Genomic DNA, 20,370 nt, shown 5'->3' on the forward strand with positions numbered 1-20,370 from the left:
TTTGAGGTTTTGAATCAGTGTGTAATAGCTGAGAACTTGTCATAGCAGTTTTTAAAACCACTTTTAAATTACTATCTCTCAAGGTAGTAAAGGAGTTAAGGCACTTACCTTGCATGCAGCCACATTGACTGCAACTTCATTCAAATCCCCAGCCCCAAGTATGGTTCCCTGAGCACTACCCGGGGTCACTTCTGAGCACAGAGCCATAAATAGCCATTGTGTATCATAAAATGTGGCCCAACCCTCCCTGTAGCACTGCATTGTCGTCCCATTGTTCATTTATTTGCTCAAGCAGGCACCAGTAACGTCTCCATTGTGAGACTTGTTACTGTTTTTGACGTATTGAATATGCCACGGATAGCTTGCCAGGCTCTGCCGTACGGGCAGGATATTCTCCGTAGCTTGCTGGGCTCTCTGAGAGGGATGGAAGAATCGAACCCAGGTTGGCCGCGTTCAAGGCAAACGATTTATCTGATGTGCTATTGTTCCAGTCCTCCCTCCCTATACTCAAAATTTTAAAATAAAATTTTAAGTTGCATGTGGTTGTTTTGTTATTTTGTTTGTTTGTTTGTTTTTTGCTTTTGTTTTTGTTAAGAGGGAGGGACTCACCTGGCAATGCATAACAGTTAGTCCTGATTGTACACTCAGGAATTACTCCTGATGGTGCTTGGGGTACCATATGCGATGCTGGGGATAAAATCAGGTCAGCTGTGTGCAAGGCAAATGCCCTACCCACTATACTATCTCTCCAGCCCCTCTTTTTAGAATTATTATTGATAAGGTGGAATAACTTCACATGATCATTAGCTATTGGTACTTTCTAATTTAGGCAGTTCTAATTATTAAATTATTCTTGCCATTGGTTTTATGTTACCCCTTAAATAATCTACTCATTGGTCTTAGGTGTATTTCTCAATTGAATAGAAATATATCTGTTCTTACATCCAAACTAAAGTCGTTCAAGTAGTTGGAGTTTTCTACCTATAGGCTTTTCTTTTTTCAGACAGATCTCATCAACCCCTTCTATAAGAGCGATTTAAAATAATTTGAAATTCTGAGCCCTCCTCTCTAGGATATCAGGATCAGCAATGTTCCTTTTAAAGTATTTCTCCAAAACTGAATACAGTACAGTGTTTGGGTTGTTTTAAGTTATGGATACAGAGCAGTATTAGCCACTGGTTTGTTATTGTATTTACAATAGCATAAGGAAGTATAAATTAAGTTTGGGAACAATTTTACTTAAGAATTTAGTCAATTAAAGCTAAAAGTGCATTTTATATTGTATACTTTTTAAAGTCGTATTTCTTTTTCCAATATAGAGCTGATTCTTACCCATTAAGTTTCAAAAATTTTACATCTTATTCTTTTCATAGAGTCATCATGCTTACTAAGGCAAATAAAATGTTCTATTTTTTTATTAAATTATTTCATGTTGTGTCCTACTGATACCTATTGGTATAATTCAAAAAGTAGTCACTTGTATCACTTGTCATCCCGTTGATCGTCGATTTGTTCGAGCGGGCACCAATAAAGTCTCTATTTGTCCCTGTCTCGTGCTAGTATAGCCCAATGATATCTGCTCACTCCAGGAACAGGAAGAGCCTTAAATCGTTCATTCAGGGTTTTGACGAAGAAGTCAGACCATCTTGTTGGTGGGCGGCCACGCGGTCTTTTGACGTCCTGCGTGAAATTAACAAGCAAGCTTTATTAAAAAATTATTAAATAATCATTCCTCAGCCTTTTGGCTAAGATCAAGTATAGTATCTGTTCTAATCAGTTTAAAATCTGATAAATCCTCTATCCAAGGACAGTCTATTAAATGTTGTTTTGGAGCAGGGAGATGGAATGGGAGCTTGCTCCCTCCTCTCCATGCATTGACCTAATATTGCAGCTACTCCAGGAAGGGTGAACACTCTGTAGAATCTTTGTAAGTAGACCTTTGGGGCTGGAGGGAGTACAACAGATATGGCAGTTACCTTATACGCAGTCGACCCAGATCCGATTCCTGATACCCATATGGTCTCCCAAGCTTGCCAGGAATAATTCCTGAGCACAGAGCCAGGAGTAATGATTGAATGGATCCAGGCCAAGCTGTGAGCTACCCTGGCATCAAAATGGGCCAGCCAAAGCACCACAATACTCAACTATAAGTTGAGAACATGGTCATAGACAAATGCTGTCATGATCCAAAAGTAGCGACGAGACTAGGACCTTGCTGGGGTTAGAAAGACTAACCTGACCTGAGGACTGTGGTCTAGAAAATATAGTGAGATGTCCTCAGGAAGAAACAAACTTTAAGTTTATATCTCTTACTGTGCTCATACAGAATGACATTGCTAGAAATATTTGAAGTAGATTTACTACAACTATTTAAGTGGATTTATGAATTAGTATGAATTCAGATTTCTCAACCCTTATAACAATGAACTACCAGGAAAAATGATATCCCTTTGGATACAGATGTGTTCTTAATCTCTACAGTTTCATAGTTTTAAATTAGCATTTTAATTGTTTCATTTTTATAGGGATTTTCCCCTTTGTGCTGAGGAGTTTGAAAGGTATATCTTGCAGTGCTAGGCTGGGGGACACGGGTTCTGGAGAGCCTGGCAAGCTCCCCGTGGCATATTTATATGCCAAAAACAGTAACAATGATGGGTCTCATTCCCCTGACCCTGAAGAGCCTCTAATGTGGCACCGTTGGTAAGAACGAGTAAGGATAGGCTGCTAAAATCTCAGGGCTAGGAAGAATGGAAACATTACTGGACCTGCTTGAGTAAATCACAATCAATGGGATGACAGTGACAGTGATACAGTGATTTAAAGGGATTACTAGCTAAAGAAAGAAGAAAGCGACACACCCTATTTGGATCCCACCCTTGAGTGGATCTCCTAGTAATCTGGAGTAATCTCTTTAGATGAGATTTTGTTAATCTCCTAGAGAGTGGTCTTACCCCTCTTTGTTGATTTGTTAATGTTCAACCCACCTTTGTGTCACCACCCTATGTGATTGCTATATAAACTAATACTGTGGGAGAAGACACAGGAGCAGAGCACAGAAGCAGGGAGAAGACACAAAAGTGGAGAAGAAGACACAGATGCTAGAGAGAAGACACAGAAGCAGAGCAGAAGGGAGAGAAGACACAGAAGCAGAACACAGAGCGAAAGAGAATTGGAGTCATCGGAGCAAGAAGCAGGGGAAAGAAAGAGCACAAAGCAAGTGAGAATCAGAGTACGAGTCAGAGTCAGAAGTTGAGAGCAAGTGGGGCTCCAGAGACTGAAGCAGAAGGGCTCCGGAGAGAGAGATCAGAAGAGAGGTCGGAAGATACCAGAGGAGAGACGACAGAGACAGAGTCAAATATAGAGAGGCAGACAGAAGAGAGTACAGCAGCATACACAGAAGCAGAGCACAAGGAGGAGCCATCCCGAACAACACACACACATCAACCCCTCCCGCGCATGCACACGCTTTTGTATTTTTTACAGACCATCATCTGTATAAAGGTTACTGCTTCCTTCATAGGGGTAAGGGATTTTTTTTAATAGCTTTTATGGGCCATAAGAAGTTCTTGTAATGAGAGACATGATGGTCTTCATGCTATTTTTCTCAACCCAGAATATTGCATCCTTCAAATATGGTCCCTCTTGTAATGCTTTGGGTAGTCCCATCATTTTCCAGTTACAAGAGCATTTCTGACCAGCAGACTTGCTTACCCCAATTTCTGCACAAAGTGTAACAACAGAAATAAATATATTCAGAAAATTCTTCCCTCTATCAGGTACATGTTTTTGCTGGCACTTCCTGGCTGCACTCCCTTGGGTTCTATTGCTACTCTCTGCATTTGTATACTTTTCCCTATGTGGCTCACTACCCATCTCCAGTGGCTCACTACCGATCTCCAGTGGCTTTGCAAGCTTGCACATAGTGGAGACAACGATATGTTTCTCCTGGTTTACAGAAAATCGTGCCTATGATCTGCAGATTCTTTCTGTTCTCCTTGGTTTTGGATGGCATCCAAGAGGAAAAATGGAAAATGCTGACTTGTGTCATGTTCATCCAGGAAGTTACCATTTTCTTCCTCGTAACCCATCTGTTTAATGACCAGTTCCAAAAAAAGAGAAAAGTGCTAAGGAGAAATAACCAACATCTGTCTGGAATTTTGGGTTTTGTCTTTTCTGTTTTTTTTTTCAAACCAAGATAACATTCTTTTCCTTTCAAATATTTCAAGATGATTTAGACTATGGTTACATAAGTGAAATTACATATTATATTTTTTCTGTTCTTTCCTTTTGTATTTGCTATTGTGATGACTGAGGGTTGCACACAATTAGCACTCCAATACTTATTTTAGTTGTGGTATACTCACTGGGGTCTTATACTTGGTTGTGATACTCACATACTTCAATGTGGTGCTCCTGCGCATTTTAATTGTGGTGCTCACCAGAGATTATTCACTTAATTGCAGTGCTTGTTTGTTTTGTGCCAGAGATAATACACTTCACTACAGTCCTGGGGATCCCAATGGCAGTGCTGCTGGGTTCAAGTGATCAAACGCAGGGCTTCCTTTCTGCAAGACAGGTGTTCTGCCATTGGGCTATCTCTAGTTCACTTCATTTGCTTTCTGACATGGTTTATGTCCTTATTAAACATATTTTTCTATCATCTTCTTCACTCAGAAGGAAAAATGACATTTACCTCAGGCATCTGTGCCATGACTTCATGGGTTCTTTGAACCCTCCCGACCTAACACCAATGTTGAATTGTGCTATTATTTCTTTTACTGAGTTTTCCCAAGAAAGGGAACTGAATGGCAGTCTATGATTTATCCCTCTTAGCAGATTTCCCATATTCAGCAGGGTAGATTAACAAAATGAATGAAGGCTGCATGAATGATGATCCATTTTTTTGAAGATCTTAGTTAGCCTGGAAAAATTGAAAGGAAAAGCCAAGATATCATGACAACACAGTATTATATAGATGGGAGAAAGGAGGGAGAGAGATCCCGTGCATAGAGAAAAGAGACTAGGTTCTGGAGTCTAGTCTATCCTAGTTCTGTCCAATCACTTCTGCCACCTGGTTGGTACACAAGTGTTTTTGCAAAATTTTTTTCAACATCCAAAATCTTTAATAGTAATGCTGAATTGGGTCTGTTCTTATAGTAATGGCTTGTTCTTCTGCCTCTGGCACACTGGAACTTACAGTCCTTGGAGTGTACCATACAGTTTGGTGTGGCTGTGTGCAGTCCCAGGAACCTTGCCAAAATACCTATGTACTTCCTGGCCTTTGTGAGGGAGTGAAGAGCAGGACAGTTCTCCAGCCTTTGGGGGAGTCTAGGGCCACCTGATCAAAGATTGGGATTTTGCCTCCGGCCTTGAGGATTTGAGTTGGGCAGACACTTTCAGGTCTAGTCCGTGATCGACCCCACCAGCATCAAGGCCGCCTTACCTTCCCTCCCAGGAAGCTTCATCTTGTGGATCCTAGAGTACAGGGACAGAGGCCGCTGGTTGACCCAGCACATGAATAGTCTTTTCAGCACAAGCTGGTTGAACATGGAGTTGGCAGAAAACAGTAGAGCTTGACCAGCAGCCTCAGGTAGACGTCCTGACTCCCAGGCTCACCTTCTGGTCTTTGTTGTAGAGGATATCAACTCCCCTGATGACACCGTCAGCTCGGCCAGGTCCTAAAAGCAGTTTTTGCAAATATTAAGGAAAGTACTTGGTATAGTAATTAACATAGAACATAACAACAGCCCATCATAGTTCTGTTTCCTCTTCCCTTATTCTCTATCTTACTCTTACTCTTACTGGACCTAATCAGTTTCATTTTTTTCTTTTTGCTTTAAATTTATAGTTTTCCTTGGTATTTTCTACAAACCTCAGCAGTTTCTGAATGTCAGTGTTTTCACATTAGTTGTTCAGTAAGGTGTGACCTCTTTGTTCTGCAGTGAATAGTCTAGACCCTCTCATATTGTCGAATACTCTTTTAAACTCTGACCTCTGGGAGAAGTCCCTTTGCAGCCACACAGGTATGACAATGAGTGCCCTTTTCTTCCCCACCAGGATCATTTATGATTGCATTGTTAGTATTTTATTTTTGACAGCTTCCCATCCTTCTTGGTCTGCCATATATTTTATTGCTCTTAACAATAAAATAGAAGCTCTCTTTCTATGAACTTTATGAAAGTTATATCGCTAAAGTTTACACAGGTGGTCTCCAAAGGTTTTTTGATTAAGTTCGCCTATGAGTAAAAACATTTTGTGATATTTCCCACAAGTGCTCTAATATTTATCTTTTAATTCTTTGTTTCTGTTATGGTCATAGTAATAATGCACACAACTAAACTCTCAATCTATGCCTTTTATCTATATAAAAATATTTATCTGTCTAGATGTGTCTCAGTATATATGCATTTATATCAATTGTTTATATCAATTGTTTTAAGACATAGAAAAATAAAAAATGATTTATAAATATAAGCTTATTGTAGGATTTAGTTCAATCACTTACCCTGTGCCAAAATATTTTAAAACATAACTTAAATTTTTCAGATCCCTGTGAAGACCTAATATCCCCAGTTTTGCTGGGATTTTTGGTATGCATAATTTGGTTAGCTTTGGAAAAAAATGAAATGCTGATCAAAAAATTAACGCTTTGGGAAGCTTTAAGTGCTGTTCCTAATGTTCATCATTAAACAGCTTGGACTTTGCTAAAATGAAACCTCTCACTAGCTATGTGTTTAGACAGCTGCATCAGAAGGAATTATAGGGGAAGCTGTTTTACAGGATGAGACCATTAGAAGCAGTGAAATAATGGTCTGTGCTACTGCAGCTTTTAGTGATATTTCTGTGTTCTGCATTGTTCCTTCAATTCTTCTATCTCTGATGCATGTGCCTATCATATGCTTGGTATTTACTCAGTTATATGTATCTTACTATTGAAGATAGAACTGTGATTTTACCCATGTAAAATCCAAGTAAATAGATTAATGTTTAACTCAATATATTTTAATTCTAATGGTGGGTTGGAATTCAGTATTTACTTCCCACATTCACAAGTGCTTTATACATATTTGGGAAACAATATATTACTTTCCTGGGGCTGCCATAGAAAACCACACATCCTGAGTGACTTATTTCACAATTCTGGAAGCTAGAAATGTGAAACTAGGTGTTGTCATGACTGTGTTGCCTGTGATGGCTCCAGGTAGAAGCTTCTTTGTGTCTTTGAGCTTCTGTTTCTGCTTTGCCATTCTGTGTGTTCTGTAGCTACGTCTCCACTGGCTCTACATCTGGCTTCAGTTTTGGCCCCTCTTCCCTTACATACCTTAATGGTTCCTTTCTTAAAAGGATGATAGTCATGGGATTTGTGATTGACACATTGTTTGACTTAATCTAAACTTCATTACTGCAGGAAGACTCTTTTTCCAAATAGTGTCTCATTGACAGGTACCAAGGCATATATTTTGGCTGGGCACAATTCAATTCACTATAACAACTAACTGAAAAGCAAAACTAATCATTCAAAATGTTCTTTGACGTACACTCAAACTCCTCTGAAGTACACTGGTATGGAGTTCACACCCTTGTAGGTTCCCATTCCTTCCTTTATCTACCAGAAATCCTTGATTACTTGGAACATTTTCCCCAAACTTCTGCTACTTCTCTTCTCCATGACTTTCTCCTCTGATTGTCAGCAATGAGCCTATCCCATGAATGTATCTTTTAGTCAATCTGAAGATGAAATCATGAATTACCAAATACTCCATGTAGATAAGTGCTGCATAGGTTGTTTTTTGGGTTTTTTTTATATGATCCTCAATATTATAAAAGAAATACTGGTATCAAAGCAATAGTTTTGTATTCAAAACTTTGACTCAGGTACATGTCTCATTATATCACCTCTGTAGGCCTGATAAAATTCAAAATAACGGTGTCAGAGAACCCAGTTTTGTTTTGTGTAATTTTTAATATACATTACCAACTAACTGGTTCAACAAAAATTATAGTTATTTAGGATCCTATGGACACATTTTTGGAAGATTGACAATAGAGTTGGCTTTAAGTTTATTGCATCTGAATTATTGAATTTGGGTTTGGTCTCTTGTATACATTGGCACTAACATGACATTGCTCCTGGGATAGAAAATTACTTTATTTTCATGAGACTTAGATGAAGATACATTCTTTCTTTCTTTCTTTCTTTCTTTCTTTCTTTCTTTCTTTCTTTCTTTCTTTCTTTCTTTCTTTCTTTCTTTCTTTATTTATTTTTTTCCTTCTGGGTCACACTCAGTGATGCACAGGGGTTACTCCTGGCTCTGCACTCAGGAATTATTCCTGGCGGTGCTGGGGGACCATATGGGATGTTGGGAATCAAACCCGGGTCGGCTGCGTGCAAGGCAAACACCCTACCTGCTGTGCTATCACTCCAACCCCAAGATGTTTTATTTCTTGGTATTAGGGATTGCTATGCATATTTTATTAGGCTATCTATGACTCCAGGAGGCTTGCATCTTTCCAAAGGTGCTCCTTGTCTTCATGTCTACATCCAATTGAACTTACTTTCAAGTACCATAGATGTACTAAACTTCTTCTATATGTGGGTATCTTGGAAGAGAAATTTAGAGTGAAAAACCTGAATTAATTAGAACAGCTGAAAGTAGATAAAAAAATCAGTTTTTCAGGAGAGCAGATAGAGCATTTGCCTTGCACACAACTGACCCAGTACCCAGTATGTCCCTCACACACCATCAGGAATAGTCCCTCAGCCAGGAGCTAGCTGTGAAGACTGCTGGGTATGGACCCCAAAATAAAATGAAACAAAACAAACAAGATAAAAAACAACCAATTATGTTTGTTAGCTGTTTCATATCAGTTTGATATTTTTAACTTAGCAAATCCTTCCTTGGTTGAAATTGTTCTAGGACTTCAATGGTGACCCATAAAGCATTTTTACAGTTATAATTTTTAGATCAAGAAATAATAGCTGTCAAACTCTTCTAACAAATAACCATGGCCTTTAATTGCCTTACCTCTTCTAGTATTAACAGCATCCTAATAAGCATATATAGCATATGTCAGACACCAAGCATATTGGAGGAAAGTTGATCTTGGAACATTGTATGCCTGAAAGTCATCTATGAATGACTTTTTAATCATGGCACATTAATAAAATTTTTTTAAGATATAAAACATGTACTCTTAAAATGTGTGAAGCTTTCCTGAATGTATGTGAATAATAGATCCTGTGAGATAATGTGTTTCTTTCTGCCTTATAGACAGAGTTATGACATTCAAATTGTGGCATTGGTAAACCAGACAGGCTTCAGATCTGGAAACATCCTTGACTTAAAGAATCCTTTCTTTAGGTAAGAAATCCTCTTATCTATTCTGCACCTATGTTTATAAAACGATGACTATCCACATAACTGGTCAAAGAAGTTAAAAAAAAACCATCTTTCCAATTCCAATGAAGATAAAAAGCATCTTCTTTTCCTCTCTAAGGAAACTTGGATCTTGACACGGAGTTGAATATTTTATGTTTTATTAAACAGAATTCTATATATAACAATCTGATATTGAAACAAAGAACACAGGAGAGTCCGACAAAGTGAATTTCCATTCCAGCTGAGTATAACAAGCTGAGTCACCTCAGGCAAAGTGACTTTCCTATTGGCATTAAGTTTTCTCATCTGCAAATGTGGAGTTTAAAGATGATCTCCTTTGACCTTCATTCACTAAGGGATGATTTTTGTAACCATTGTTCCAGTACATCTAAAACATGAATCCATGTAAAGTACATCTTCTGAAATGTGTAAATCATATAAGTCAGGACATCTCTCGCCTAGAAGCTATGCAGATTTTTATCTGATACAAAGAGCTTGTCACAGTGAGATGAATACAGCAAATAATTCTGTAAAAACTCCCCCAGTCTATTCAGTATGAGTCCATTAAAACCCATGCAGGGGGCTGGAGTGATGGTACAATGGGCAGGACGCTTTCCTTGTAGGAAGCTAACCTGGGTTCAACCCCTGCATCCTCTATGTCCCCAAGCCTGCCTGGAGTGATCACTGAGCACAGAGAAAGGTGGAAGAGCACATAAGCTGGAGAGAGAGTTAAAAAAAAACTGGGGTACATGCTTTGCGTTCAATCCCTGGCACCACCTGAAAAAAACTTTCACAGTGTTTCAGGAAGGCTATTTTCTTTCCTTCCTCCCTTCCCTTCCTATCCTCTGGTCTCTGTCTCTCAGTAAGGGAAATAGATAATTTGCAGAATTTGCAGTTCATTCCAAACACGATCATTTAGACATGGACAAAAGCATCCGGTTTAAATAAGGGCCATGTGAACTAGTAACTCTTGAGTCTCACTTTCATTTCATCTAACAAGAATAGTTTTTCATCCCAAAACCCAGGGAACAGTTTAGCCTTGCCCTCTACAACCTGCTACTTTGCATGAATGCATAAACACAATAGCCATAGGCCAAATAAGAGCTTTTCTGGGTCTTGTGATCCTGGAGGGCCTTGCCCTGTGGAAACAGATGGACTTTTGAGGGAGGGACAGATACTTTTCCTTTTCCTTTTGTTTCCTTATTCAGCAGCACACATGACTGACATTTAATTTAGCAGAAGAGGATGCTTCAAATGCAGGATTCCAGACTTTTATCAGTCATTTTTTATGTCTAGGCCTCACTCTTCTCCAGGGAGATAGAGTCGAGATCAGTATTCCTCGACTTTTTTCTGACTCTGATATTGTTTCTTTCCTCTGCCCACCTTCCATCCTACCAATCACCCCCAGTTCTCATGTTATATTCCCCATTGAGATAGATGCTTTCCTCTTGTGGCTACCTTTGAATATCTCAGATGTCTACTAGGGGGAAGGGAGAATAGAGCCCACTGGTCTAAATGATAGTCTTTTTTTTTTAATTAGTGAATCACAATGAGGTACAGTTACAGACTTATAAACCTTCATGCTTGCATTTCAGTCATACAATGATAGAGTACCCATCCCTCCACCAGTGCCCATTTTCCACCACCAATGGTCCTGGTGGGCTGGAGCGATAGCACAGCAGTTGGGCGTTCGCCTTTCACGCAGCGTACCCGAGTTCGATTCCTCCGCCCCTCTTGGAGAGCCTGGCAAGCTACCGAGAGTATCCCGCCCGCACAGCAGAGCCTGGCAAGCTACCCGTGCATATTGGATATGCCAAAAACAGTAACAATAAGTCTCTCAATGAGAGATGTTACTGGTGCCCGCTGACAGACAGTAATGGTCCCGGTATCCCTTCCATCACCCCCCCATCTCCCCCCCCACCTCACCTCTGTGGCAGGGCATTCCCTTTTGCTCTCTCTACTTTTGGGTGTTGTGGTTTGCAATAGAGGTATTAAGTGGCCATCATGTTCGGTCTATAGTCTGCTTTCAGGATGTATCTCCCATCCTGAGTGGATCCTCCTAGCACCATTTACTTGTTCCCTTCTCTATCTGAGCTGCCTTTTACCTCAGTAGGTGAGGCTATCTTCTAAGCTGTAAGTGATAGTCTTTTAAGAGGCCTTAGCAGATGGGCGTTCTCACTTCAGCGTGGTAGTATGGCTTCTCCTGCCTCCCCCACCTAAATTTTCAGCTCCAACTTGCTGTAAGAGGGACAGAGAAGCAGCACTGTGTGTGTCTCTGTGTGTGTGTGTCTGTGTGTCTCTGTGTGTGTGGTGTCTGGCTGTTTGAGAGAATGAAAATAAATGGTATGCAGAGCAATTAATGGTAAGTTAGCACCAAAATAAATAAATTTTTCTCTATTTGCTCTTAATGTTATCCAATTTTAAGTACAGTAGATCCTTCTGACAATGAGAGCAAATATTTTATTTTCAGTTTCTGGTTGATCCCTGATACCATCTGTACAGTAGTAACATGCTAAAGAGCATCTCAAGATCAGGGGCTGGAGCAATAGTACTGTGGGTGGGGTGCTTGTCTCACAGAGGACCAACCCAGGTTCAAACCCTGGCACCCCCAAATGGTCCCCAAAACTCCAGCAGGAGTAATTCCTGAGTACAGAGCTGGGAGTAAGCCCTGAGCACCTCTGAGTGTAGCTTAAAAACAAAATTCTCAAAATCAACAAATTATTAAATGCAGAAACATCCACAGTTACACAAAGTGTCTTCTTTGGGTGGGAAGTGGGACAACCTTATTTTTCCTGTTAATTATGTTCAGGTAATTTGAAACTAAAAGATCTAGAAAGTCTTGCTAAAGGTGAGCAAGGTTGCCTGTATCACCTATATCACCTGTATCACCTATCATCCCGTTGTTCATCGATTTGCTTGAGCAGGTGCCAGTAACCTGCTCTGTTACTCTCCACTTGTTGGCCCTGAGATTTTAATAGCCTCTCTTTACTTGTCCTTCCCAATGCTGCCATATTGGGGGCTCTTTTAGGGTCAGGGGAATGAGGCCCATTAGTTTTACTGTTTTTGGCATATCAAATATGCCACGGATAGCTTTCCAGGCTCTGCTGTGTGGGTGGGATACCTTTGGCAGCTTGCCAGACTCTGAAAGGAACGGAGGCTTTGGGGGCAGCCTCTAATCGCCCTTCGGTGCTCCCATTTTACCAAATGCAAGCTTTTGGTCGACTGGCATGTTGTAACAATCTGCATGCTGACAAACACACACTTGCCTGCATCTATGGGCAGCAACTGTTGGTTCACTCTTCGCTGGAATCTGGCCCTTCTTCAGTTTGGTCCCATGGTCTAGTCCAGGTTCTGACCAGGCTCCTTGCTGTGATGGGTTCAGGAAATGCAGGTGACAGAGCAGGTGCGATTCTTACTTGCATGAAGCTGCTGTTGAAGTGAGGAGATCATAGGTATTACTGAACTAGTTAACTGCAGAGTCAGTTTTGTCATTATAATGGCCACATCATAAAGGAGAGGTAGAAGGTGCCAAGAGAGCATTGGCTGTGAAAATTGCCACTGAGTTCATTCATAAAACCACCCACCAGTGTCCTAAGCCCAGAAACCGCTGGAGCTGCTTCCCAACACACAATAGGAAATAGTATAAAGTCCCCTTTAAAGGCAAGCTGGGACTTATAGTTTGCAATTAAAACTGGCATTTCATAATTGCATGGTTTCTGAGAGCCTTCCAAGTGCAAGGTTAGGTTGGATGCTTCTCGCATCCACTCAGAGGGTCAGGCATATAATGATGCATCTCAATCTTGGATTTTCTCCTCTGCAACCCCTCACGCCTTGAGCACAAGACCCTGCCTACTGCCATTTATAATGCAGTGCTGAAAAACAGTGCTGGATACATTTTTCATGGTTGAATGAATATGGTCCCATGGAACTCCTGATCCTAGAAAGCTGAACTTGCAATAAAAAATACCACAAGCTGGGGCTGGAACAATACTACGGTTGGTAGGGCGCATACCTTGTACATGACCAATGTACGATCTATCTCCAGCACCCTATTGGGTCCCCTGAGCCCCACCTGAGTGCAAGGCCAGGAGTAACCCCTGAACATCACTGGGTGTGACCCCCCAAAATCATTTTTTAAGTGCCACAGTCTAAAGACCATTTCATCTTGCCAACACTTAAATCATGCCTCTATTCTATCATAGCTTCTCACAGAATAAATTTATCTTGCTTTTCCCCAAACGTAGTTCCTTCAATTTCTTCAACTTAACTACTGCTTTCTTTCATGAATTTTTTCATCCAGTTTATTAAGTAATTATTTCAGACCAGGCACTTTTTTCTGTGCTGGGATATAGCAAAGAATGAAATATGTATGAGCACCTACATCACATGATTGTACAAAATTTCAAGACTTGCTGACATTTTACAGGCATCAAAAAAGTGCACAAGTAAATAATCCCAAATAGTTGTAAACTTTCTGAAGAGGATGAATAGAATATTTGCCTCGTTTCCAGAATCAGAGCTACAGTTATCCAAGCACCATGGTACTAATGAAAGAATGAAATGCAAATCAATATGCAGTAGAGAGGATAAAAAAAAAAGACCCAAAGCATTTCATCAACTAGTTTCCAAGAAAGTTAAAAAGCAATAATAATTGTCTTCCAAAGTGGTGCTGGAATGCTTGGATATAAGCTTGTAATAAAAAAAATAACCTTTATCTATATTTTGTATTACCTATAAGAATTAAATAAAAAGAAATCATAGATTGAAGTGTAAAACCTTAAAAAACCTTCAAAAGAAAATAATTTTTGTGCTTCAAATATTTCTTAGATATAATACCAGAAACAATTTGTCAAAAAATGATATATTATGCCTATTTATGTATATATGTATATATATGTGTGTGTATATATGTGTATATACACACACATATATATATATGGACTGGAGCGATAGCACAGTGAGTAGGACATTTGCCTTGCACGTGGCTGACCTGGGTTTGATTCCTCTGTCCCTCTTGGAGAGCCTGGCAAGCTACCGAGAGTATCCCTCCCGCATGGCAGAGCCTGGCAAGCTACCTGTGGCGTATTCGATTTGCCAAAAACAGTAACAACAAGTCTCACAATGGAGACATTGCTGGTGCCCACTCGAGCAAATTGATGAACAATGGGAACAATATATTGCACTGTAGCACTGTTGTCCCATGTATATATGATACCTGAAAAAGATCAATTAGGAGAGTGAAAAGATGTCACAGCTCAATGAAAATATTTGTAAACTACATAGCTGTAAACAGCTAGCTAAAAAACATGCAGTATATAAAAAGAATTACTGATGCAATATACTCAAATAAGCCAAAAAGCACAGAAAACAATTATTGTTTTTTAAAAAGCAAAAACTTCAATAAACACTTCATCAAAGAAAATACAACAGCAAGATACATTGAAATATGTTCAAAATAATTACTCACTGAAGAAATGCAAATTTAAGTCATATCACTAGACTTCTACTAGAATGAATAAATTAAATTAAAATTCTGATAATACCAAGTGCTGGTGAAGATGGAGAGCTTCGGGAACTCTCATTCATTGCTGGTAAAAATAACAAATCATACAGCCACTGTGGAAAACAATTTGACAGTATTTCAGATTGTTAAGTATTCACTTATCATGAGACTGAGCAATCTCACTCTAAGATATTTATACAATAAAATAGGAAATGTATTTGAATGTTTCTTGCTGCTTTATTTTTACTCACTGAAAACTGGAAATAACTAGAATGGCTTTCAAATGGAGAATTAAAAAAGAAACTATGATCCAGGCATACAAGTAAAAACTTCAGCAGTTAAAAGGAATCTAGGACTGATCACATGTTAAAATACAGATGTGTTTCAGATATATTATGCTAAATGAAAAAAGTCAAACTCAAAACTCTATGTACTATATGATTCCATTTATAGGACATTATGGGAAAGACAACATTCTACATATATAAAATACATCAGAGTGTAGGGTGGCCATACAGGGATATGGGAGCGTTTTTCAAGATGCCAGAAATTTTTATACTGGATTTTAGTACAATACATGTCTGTATTTATCAAAATTGCTGAATTTTACTCTAAAAAGGGCAAATATTGCCATATGTGTAAAAAAATTAAATATCTGAAGGCTTATTAAAAAAATCAAGCTATCTAACGGGATAGGAGAAAGCAAACAAGAAGGGGCTAGAGAGATAGTACAGAAGTAGGGTGCTTTCCTGGCATCCCACAGATCCCAGTTCAAATCCCCAGCACATCGAAGGGTCCCCTGAGCACAACCAGGGGTCACTCTTATGCACAGAGCCAGGAATTACCTCTGAGCACTGACAGGTGTGGCCCCAAACCAGAAAAAAAAATTCATCAAAAATAAGAAAGCCGGGGCTGGAGCAATAGCACAGTGGGTAGGGCATTTGTCTTGCACACGGCCGACCCGGGTTCGATTCCCAGCATCCCATATGGTCCTCTGAGCACTTTCAGGGGTAATTCCTGAGTGCAGAGCCAGGAGTAACCCCTGTGCATCGCTAGGTGTGACCCAAAAAGCAAAACAAAACAAAACAAAACAAAACAAAACAAAAAAACCAAAACAAAAAAACAAAAAAAAAATAAGAAAGCCAACAAGAAATGTGACATGTTACACACTATAAAGGCCCAAAGACCCAGAAGCTGTAATTCTGTTGAGTGGTGAGGGAGCCCACTCTGACGAGGTGGCAGCCCAGTGAGACTAAAATGTCTGGAAAGAAGTGGCTTGAATAGAGGTGCATGCTGAGTCTTCTCCCAGAGAACAGTAAGGGCAAAGACAAGCGCAATTAACCAAATGAGAGCAAGAAGAGAGGGAAGTCAGTCAAATATAGCCTTTGCTATAAAACCTATGGGGGGGGGGAAGGAAAAGTTCTTTCAGTGAACAGAAATCTGGATCATCATCTCAGATCTGAATTTAGGCTATGCATAATCAAACTTACTAAATATAGACAGTATATATAGATCTAAGGCTGCCATAAAACTTCCAGGGAAGGGCAGGCAGTGCTTGGAGGGGGGGGAGGGGATGAAGAGGAAAGAAGAGAGCAAAAAGTACAAATCCAGCTTGCTTGTTCCTTTGGATCTGGGTAGACTTTAATTATTTTTGGTGTCATAGAATAACCTTTTCTGTTTCAGGTTTGCTTAGAAGATAGTGCCAAGCCAAAGCAATAAGTAAAATGAAGTCCTGAGAAGTCCCTGAGATCCAAGTTCATACTTCATGTTTCACATATGTGTTGTAAATTTTACAAAGATGCGTTATTTTAAATCATTTTTTCTAACTCAGAAATGCACATTATAATTTTATCGACATCTTTTTCTTAGTGCTTATTGAGCTGGCCCTGTACAACTCCCCATGTGTAGCTGAAGCATAGTTATTTTGTAATTCTTTGTTTTTCTTTATTGTTATTATTATTTTAATAAAACCAGCATTATTACTTTAATTTGGGAGTATGGTATTTTTAAGGAAACCTACCTCATATTTATGCATAAGCATATGTATGACACAAGATCATTAAGAGTGATCTTCTGTTTGTAACATTAGTGATGTTTTTGCAAATATTTTCACCAAGTCAACTTATAAATGTGTTAATGAATGTTTAACCTAATTTATGCAATCGAATGTAGGGTGTCATAAATACTGTTCATTGACAATATTTGATTACTGTATGAGTAAAGAAAATAAAGATGAAAATTTTGTCTATTCTTTTAGATTTATAGTAAAAAAATGTACAGTATGAGATACCAATAAGGCCTCTCCTTTATTTTAAGACATTTGCTATCAGTCACATGTCAAATGATGATTTTTCCAAAAAACAGGCTTTCCCAAATAGCCTCTATAAGAATGGCTGTCACATCAGCAAGACAATCTAATGAAGCCTCGCAGGCAACCTGCTCACTCTGTGGGAAAACTAGAATAAACAGCAACTACATATTCTCATCAGTCAGTCAGTCACCCACAGCTTTCAGCTTTCCACTCTGGTGCTTTCTATCATTCTGGCCACTCAATTTGAAATAGTCTTCCCTTCCAATCCATTCCAACTATCTTTCTCACTCATACCACCGCATGGCTCCTTTCAAATACAGCCTCACCACACATCTTGTTGACCAGCAGCCTTAGTCACTAAAAGTAGCCTTTCTCATCTTTGACATTTTTGGCAGTTATCTCCTGTCCCTCCTAATCCAATACTTTCAATGAGGCAATTTATCTCTTTGTGCCCTAAACATACACCTATCTTTCTCTTCTATTAATTTTTTTAGTTTTAATCTGAGCTTGAGTGATTGTTTAATTTTCCAAAATGCCTAACAGTGACTAACGCATGGAAGGTGTTAAGTAGAATGAGATACATACATACATTTACCCAGAAGTTAAAAGTAATTAGAATCATGGAATTAGGCCTAGTAGCTTCCTCCTTGCAATCATGGCAGGAAAAAACTGTGAACTCTGTATGGGAAGCCTTTGTAAATCAAGAGAATTAGGCCTAAGAAATACAACCCATGTTTTTCCAGATTAAAATAAAAAATATATAATTTTCCAATCTGTATACATTTAGAAGAGCTGTAATAGTTATGTATTTATAATTTTTCTGATGCATGAACAGATATATGCTACAAATGAACATGGAAGAGAGAGCATCATTTTTGTCAATTACTTAGAGAATTCACCTCTCTGTAATCTAATGTAATCCTTAATAGTTGTTGTCCATTCTCTTCAGCTTATTTGTGGAAATTTAAGTTCGTGATAAATTACCTAGTTTAATTAAATGAAATATCACACCTATGTGAATGATCTTGATCAAAAAGATTGGAATCAAATGTCAGTAAGCATGTGGATAAAAAAATAATAACTTGAGTTCTCTGTTAATCGGAATATAAATTGTTGCAGCTGCTATGGAAAACAGTATAAAATTCTTTTAAAAGTATAGGGATAGCCCCAGTGTGATTCCACCCTGCGTGGGGCTCCTCCCCTGCTGTGGCTGTGTGTCTCCATTTGCCTTCTCTCCCTCCTTAGTGCATGCCACCACCCTATGGAAGATTCATGGATGTGGACATGAGCCTCCTGAGGCCCTAGAACTGTCTTTTCGATTATGAGCTAAGGCTGACAAAGATTATCATTTTAAAGTGGATAATGATGAAAGTAAGCACAGGCATCTTTGAGAACCGTCAGTTTGGGGGCTAGTGCAATGGATGAATTGCACGTTGATGAGTTGTTTCTGTTGAAGCAGAAGCCATGAATTATGAAGGCAGTCCGAGTAAAGTAACACTAGCAACTTTAAAAATTTCTGTGCAGCCAATGGTTTCCCTTGGAGGTTTTGAGATCACATCACCAGTGGTTCTGTAGTTGAAGTGCAGTTTAAGGCCTTTGCATATCTCTAGGAAGCACTTAGTCACTGTAGAGGAAGACAGAGAGTCAGAAGATGAAGAGGATGACAATGTGAAGCTCTTGAGCATATCTGGGAAACGTTCTGCTCCTGAGAGCGGCAAGATTCACAGAAAAAGTAAAACCTGGGGCCGGAGCGATAGCACAGCGGGTAGGGCGTTTGCCTTGCACGCGGCCGACCCGGGTTCGATCCCCGGCATCCCATATGGTCCCCCAAGCACCGCCAGGAGTAGTTCCTGAGTGCAAAGCCAGGAGTAACCCCTGAGCATCGCTGGGTGTGACCCAAAAAGCAAAAAAAAAAAAAAAAAAAAAAGTAAAACCTGCTGCAGATGAGGATGAAAACAATGACGATGATGATGACTTTGGATGAGGAAGAAAAAAGTGGAAGAAAAAGCTCCAGTAAAGAAATCTATACGAGATACTCCAGCCATAAACACACAAAAATCAAACCAGAATGGAAAAGACTCAGAGCCATAAACACCAAGATCAAAAGGTCAAGAATATTTCAAAAAATAGGAGAAAGCTTCTAAAATACGAAAATAACCCAGTTCTATAGAAGATATTGCAGCAAAAATGCAAGCAATTACAGAAAAAGATGGTTCTTCCCAAAGTGGAAGCTGAGTTCATCAGTTTCATGAGGAATTGCTTCTGGATGACTGACCAGGAGGCTATTCAAGATCTCTGGCTATGGAGGAAATCTCTTTAAGAAAATAATTTAAATAGTTTATTAAAAATTTTTCTGTCTTAAGAGAGAGACGGACATAAAAAGATCGCACTCATTTGTGGAATATAAAGTAACAGAATGGGATACTAACACCCAAGAGTAGTAGAGAAAAGGAGGTCTGCCCCACAGCTTGGAAATTGGCCTCATATGCTGGGGGAAAAGACAGCTCAGATAGAGAAGGGAACACCAAGTAGAGGATGTTGGGAGGACCTGTTTGGGTTGAAAGATGTGTGCCGAAAGTAGACTATAGACCGAACATGATGGCCACTCAATACCTCTACTGCAGACTACAACACCCAAAAGGAGAGATAACAAAAGGGAATGCCCTGCTGCAGAATTGGGGTGGGGAGGTAGGGGGCAGGGTGGGGGTGGTGAGAAGGATATAGGCACTGGTAGAAGGATGGGTAAATGATCATTGTATAAAACACAAAAGTTCATAAGTTTGTAACTGTACCCCACGGTGATTCACTAATAAAAAAATTTTAAATATTCTGTCTTATTTTATTTCTGTAACAGCTAATATCTGGCTATCCTTTATATAATGAAGAGTTAGAACTTTCTCTACCATGTTGTCTAGGTTCTATTGCCAAGAATTTGTTGTCCAAAATGACTATTTAGTTCTTAAAGATGAAACCCCACCCACTTGCTTGGTTTTAAGTATGTATGGATTGTTATGATAGGACATGGTAAATGGTGATCAGACAGATGAGAGTGGTGGGGAGATGAAATTTACATGTGAAATAAACTCAGTATTTTAATTAAGTGAAAAAACTTGAAAGAGAAAGAATAAAAATAAAGAATATAATTATATGAAATTCCTTTAAAAGATAAAAATCCC

The 20,370-nt window shown here is 39.2% G+C and overlaps 1 protein-coding gene, 1 non-coding gene and 2 pseudogenes across 2 annotated transcripts in view; 3 read left to right on the plus strand and 1 right to left on the minus strand.

Moving 5' to 3' along the window:
* LOC101538484 (histone-arginine methyltransferase CARM1-like) overlaps window positions 1-9,366 on the plus strand; it is a 306,619-nt gene extending 297,253 nt beyond the window's left edge. The window contains exon 12 of the mRNA XM_004600332.2: window positions 9,273-9,366. Within this exon, the coding sequence (XP_004600389.2) occupies window positions 9,273-9,366 (94 nt within the window). The remainder of the gene's footprint in view (window positions 1-9,272) is intronic.
* Window positions 1,726-1,916, plus strand: LOC129401093 (U2 spliceosomal RNA). The gene has a single exon (XR_008628106.1). It is a non-coding gene; the product is annotated as a U2 spliceosomal RNA (small nuclear RNA).
* On the minus strand, window positions 5,040-7,247 carry LOC129400818 (60S ribosomal protein L18-like; annotated as a pseudogene).
* Window positions 9,367-18,466: 9,100 nt separating the features above from the next.
* Window positions 18,467-19,710, plus strand: LOC101538218 (nucleophosmin-like; annotated as a pseudogene).
* The last annotated feature ends 660 nt before the right edge of the window (window positions 19,711-20,370 follow it).

Source organism: Sorex araneus, chromosome 1, assembly GCF_027595985.1.
Source record: "Sorex araneus isolate mSorAra2 chromosome 1, mSorAra2.pri, whole genome shotgun sequence".
NCBI lineage: Eukaryota > Metazoa > Chordata > Mammalia > Eulipotyphla > Soricidae > Sorex > Sorex araneus.